The 5,119-nt window shown below is 42.5% G+C and overlaps 1 protein-coding gene across 3 annotated transcripts in view; it reads left to right on the top strand.

Annotated features, from left to right (window-relative positions):
• The first annotated feature begins 4,129 nt into the window (after nt 1-4,129).
• Nucleotides 4,130-5,119, top strand: part of LOC122558872 (copine-9-like) — a 404,993-nt gene continuing 404,003 nt past the window's right edge. For 2 of the 3 annotated variants that reach the window (XM_043707757.1, XM_043707755.1), the window contains exon 1: nt 4,134-4,391. In XM_043707757.1, the coding sequence (XP_043563692.1) occupies nt 4,315-4,391 (77 nt within the window). In that variant the 5' untranslated portion in view covers nt 4,134-4,314. Of the gene's footprint in view, nt 4,392-5,119 lie in introns of all 3 variants that reach the window. The other variant, XM_043707758.1, reaches the window with a different exon arrangement.

Raw genomic sequence — 5,119 nt, 5'->3', positions numbered from 1 at the left:
CATATACTTGAGTCATAGCTGATCTCCTTTATAAGTGAAGCCTGACTTTCACCTTAATATCCTTAATTTTTCATATACTTTACGCTAGTTTAGGAGGGGCATCATCAGCAACAGTTTGGAGAATTTATTTACACAATTTCTGTGTTCTCATTTAACCGTTTAGAATTGGAAAGCCTAGGATGTCAGTTCCTGCTCAATTCAGCACCATGGTCAGCAACCAGCTAGACAGCGTTATCATTGGTAGTTCCCACGAAGTGGTTTGGATTTCAACCTCAAAAATATTATTTGTGCATGGGTCGAGTTTTATATTTTATTTCCCAAAAAGACTGGTTCAAATACTCGACAGTTACTTGAATATGTACAGTAAATAGTTTCTTGTCGTGAAGTAAATGTTGGAAACATAGTAGCCAAGTTGAGGAAAGCTGGGTCTCATAATCAACAATTAAGTAATAATTTAAAGATCTGTTTCAGGGATATTAGTTGAAGGGGAAATATTGAATAAGAGTCTTATATGAGTTCCTATGCTCGTCTTCAAACTGTGGGATATTTTAAGTTGAACTGTGAGGACAGACAGGGCTTCAGTTTAACATCTCAGCTGAAACATGACATCTCTGATATCAACTCACTCCCTGGACACTGCGCTGAAGTGTGGATGTGTATTTTGCACTCAATTGGAACCTGAGTCCAAAACCTTCTATCACAGTGTCCACCACTAACCAAATGCAGTACTATACATAATAAAGGGAGTAAATCTGTAACAGAGAAACCCAAAAAGTGATCCAAAACAAGAAAACATTCACTTTTGATTATACCGTGCTGAACAATGGCATTTTAACATTAAAAAAGTGGTGGGATACTCAAACGAGTGAAATACAGGTTTACTGAAGTTAAACTAAGGTTTTATAGCTACGTTTCAAGTACTGTACTCAAATTTTTCGAGCTCCACTTATTCTCAGCATGTGGGAGTTGCTGGCAAGGCAGAGAAGATGGTAATATAATTGTAGTAGTTTCTAGTTTGCTGGATCACTTCAGAGGGCAGTTGAGAGTCAACCATGTTAGAGTGGATTTGAGTCACACATAGGTTATATCATACAGCAGGTTTCCTTCCCCAAAGGACATTAATGAACAAACTTTTAAAGAAATTTGGCAGCGTTGTGATCAATTTTACTGTTTCCAGATTTTTATTTTTAGATTTTGTTTAAATCCAAAATTCAATCCAAAAATGTGCGGGTTAGGTGAATTGACCATGCTAAATTGTCTGCAGTGTTAGGTGAAGGGGTAAATGTCGGAGTATGGGTCTGGGTGGTATACGCTTCGGCGGGTCGGTGTGGACTTGTTGGGCTGAAGGGCCTGTTTCCACACTGTAAGTAATCTAATCTAATCTAATCTAATCTAAAACTCTAAAACATAAATTACAAAGACATTGTCTTTCTAAAGATGATAATGTTTTGAATAATGTACCATAATAGGGAAAGGAGTTAATCATCAGGGGTCATCAAAGTACAATTAGCACTAGGTTGATAGATTAGACTACTAGAGAATTGAGCTTCTATGATTGAAATAGAATTTTGAAGACTTCATATATTCTGACCTCTTGGTGTTGATGCACTGATTTCCTTCATAATCTTATCAATTGTTCCACTGATATATGCTTATCCACCTCCCAGACAAACAGCAGCATTCCTATGCCTAGCACTGGTGATTGATTTACTTCACAGCCCCATCATCAGTGTCCTCACTTAAGGATACTACAATTCTCCAAAAAACCCCAATGAGACAATGATTGCAAACCCAATTCTCCATCCTATCCTTCCTAGCCATCACACCCACTGGGAATTCATTCTTTTTTTCTTCCCGTTGATCATTGCGCCTCTCTAGAAGGCTTTTTTAAAAAAAAAATTAGATTCCCTACAGTATGGAAACAAGCCCTTTGGCCCACACCCACCCTTTGGAGGCTAACCCACCCAGACCCATTCCCCCATCCCATATTTATCCCTAACTAATGTAACACTATGGGCAATTTAGCATGGCCAATTCACCTGACCTGTACATCATTGTGGGAGGAAACTGGAGCACCCGGAGTAAACTCACACAGACACGGGGAGAATATTCAAACTCCATACAGACAGTTGCCCGAGGCTGGAATTGAACCCGGGTCTCTGGTGCTGTGAGGCTACAGTGCTAACCGCTGAGCCACCATGCCACACCCCGTTGTTATCTTGTGAATAAAGGCCTTGCCATCCACAACCTAACTGTGGAAAACTATATTGGTTTCATGGTCTTTAATGAAACCTAGCTTATGAATCATATTTCCCCTGCTGAAGCCTTCTATCTATATACTATCCAACATCCATTTTAATATTGTGGCTACAAGAACAGGTCTGTTATTGGGAATTCTGCAGTAAGTAATTCAGTTCCTGATTACACAAAGCCTGTCTCCATTCTACAAGACATTTATCAGGTATATGATGTAATGCCACACACCACACTTCCAGATGAAGCTCCGTCAAAACTCAAGAAACTTGACACTATCAGAATAAAACAGCTTCATTAGCATTTCACCCATTACTTTAAAAGTTCATTACCTCTATCAGCAAATACAACGGCAACAGTCTGCACTATCCACATGATGCACTGTAGCAACTCACCAAGGCTACCACAACTTTGACACTAACTTCCAAACCTGCAAGTTCTGCCTAGAAGGCCAAAGACTGGGATGGGATGGATGGGAATGGAAACATCTGAAAGTTTCCCTCCAAGTCACACACCATCCTGCCATCCCGTCATATCACTGCCTTTCTGTCACAGAGTCAAAATCCTGCAATTCTCTCACAAAGAGCATTGTGGGTATTCCGACATCACTTGCTCTGCAGTGGTACAAGGATGTTGCTCATTCCCAATTTCTGAAGGGCAGTTAGGGATGGGTGACAATTGTTGGCTTTGTCAGTGATATCCACATCTTGCAAAAGAATAAAACCAAAAGTTGTTCTGTCAAAATTGTGATGACGTGTCCTCACTTTGGTCCCACCCCATTCCAATTTCTCCTCACCTTTTTGTTTACCTTTACTGTCTCCCTCCCTCAGCGCTCAAATTGAGCAACGTATCATCCTTGACAACTTCAGTCTCTCTCCAGCTCTTCAACGTTCTCCCTGAACGGAAAATAACAAATCCATTTTCATCAGCATTATCTTTTCTTCGGGCCTCTTTTAGCTTCTGGACTCCACCACAACCCGAGCCATTTTGATCAATTCCTTGTGTCCGTATTCCGTCGCATTTTTATCCTTACACAGACAAGCCTGAAAACGAAGACGTTGCCCCAGGATGTAACAGCACCAGGACTCCCAGGACTGATGCCCTGATCTATCTTCCAGGTAGGCTTAGTAACCACACAATAGAAGACATCTCTCCCAAACTGTGCAAATACCTCGAACTAATCTTCCTCACTGAAGCAATGCTGCAAATCCCAGCAACAAATTAGCTTCAACAAGTGCTTCAATGAATATTTTCTATGATATAACCTGTATCAGGCAGCGAGTTAAAGACGGCAGCTCCAGTTCTCAGGTCAGATGACATCTGTAACACATTCTTTCGTCTACCCCATATTATTTTTGATATTCCTCAAGGGGGACTGACCTCATTTCTTGCTCCCTGGCACCTGTACCTCCCCCTAAAAGGCACACAGCAAATATCTTAACTCGCTGTTAAATTAAGTGCTCCTGAGATGTGACTAACCTGTGACACATTTTCTTCACACACGAGATCGGGAACACGCTGAGCTATTGTAGAGACAATTCTTTGATTTCGCGCTCCTGTCGCGAACATAACTGGAAAATTGCTGAACAAGCTGCGTTAGGTCAAATTAAATGGCCAAACAGCAACAGCCAAATCATCACGGCATTCCCCAGTTTGGGCTTGTCAGGGAAGGCGAAACATTTGCGTGCGTGCAAAAGGAAGTATAAATATTAATGAATGAAGACTTGCAGAGGTGGAATTATGTGCACTAAATTGTAAACACGGTCTTCATTTAAAAAAAAAAGACTTTTACTGACTCGCTCCACCTTTAAGGCATTGTATGGATGAATGTTTCCAAACTGTCAATGGAGCCCCCTTTCTGTAAAGTTGCTCAATGATTGTGGGTTCCTAACTGATGACTGAGCCGATATGTTTGAAATCTTGTTAAAGGTGGGAGTAGAGTCTGGAATGGTCAGGCGTGTGATGTCATGTGTGTGTGAGAGAGGGGGGAGTTAGTGAGGGGAGAGTCAGACAGAGACAGAGAGAGAGAGAGAGAGACAGCAACAAGCAAACAAGGAGAGAATGGCATCTATTGGAGACTTCGATCCGCTTCAGGCCAGTGTCCCCGCCACCAAGATCGAGATCACGGTGTCCTGCAGGTGAGGGAAGGGGCTGAGGGAAGGAAATGAGGGAGGGGGAATGAAGGAGTGGGGGGGGGGGGGCGGGAAGCAGAAAGGAGTCTTGCTCGCTACCTGTGAACAGCTCCCAGCCTTCGGCAGAAGTTCCAAACCTCGTCTCGACTGCGTTTTCCAACAATTTTTTTTTAAACAGGAACGGTAAAGAATGATCTGAATGAACATTGCGAGGGGAATGTGCAAGTTTGTGATGGATTCAATTCAAACCCCGTGGGTTTTTAAAAAAAAATAAAATGAAACAGCGTGAGATTTGGGATAGCTCTCTTTATTTCAGTTGTTAAGATTGCTTTCTCTTCTTATTTGCCTGGACCCTGCTGTAGGAAGTGCGTTATAATGTATGTGGAAAGGAGATGGGTTCCAGGCGGACTGTGCAGAGCCTGTTGTGTGTGGTTTGGAATCTGGCTGCTTACTTCTTGTTTTGTGGCTGAGGGTCCGGGAATTGGTGCTCGGACCGTCCATTCCCACCCCCTCCCTATTCAAATATCATCCACTCCCCCCTCAAATGTCACCCACCCTCTTAAGCTTCATCCACCCCCTTCAAATACCATCCAACCTCCCCCCCCCAAAATATCACTCACCCCCTCAAATGTCACCCACCTCCTTCAAGTATCACCCACACCCCCTCAAATACCATCCACCCCCAAATGTCACCAACACCCTCAAATGTCACCCACTCCCTTCAAATATTATCC

The sequence above is a fragment of the Chiloscyllium plagiosum genome, chromosome 18 (genome assembly GCF_004010195.1).
Source record: "Chiloscyllium plagiosum isolate BGI_BamShark_2017 chromosome 18, ASM401019v2, whole genome shotgun sequence".
NCBI classification, from domain to species: Eukaryota; Metazoa; Chordata; class Chondrichthyes; order Orectolobiformes; family Hemiscylliidae; genus Chiloscyllium; species Chiloscyllium plagiosum.
The sequence above is the reverse complement of the archived record's forward strand: the minus strand, read 5'-3'. Positions and strand labels throughout refer to the sequence as shown.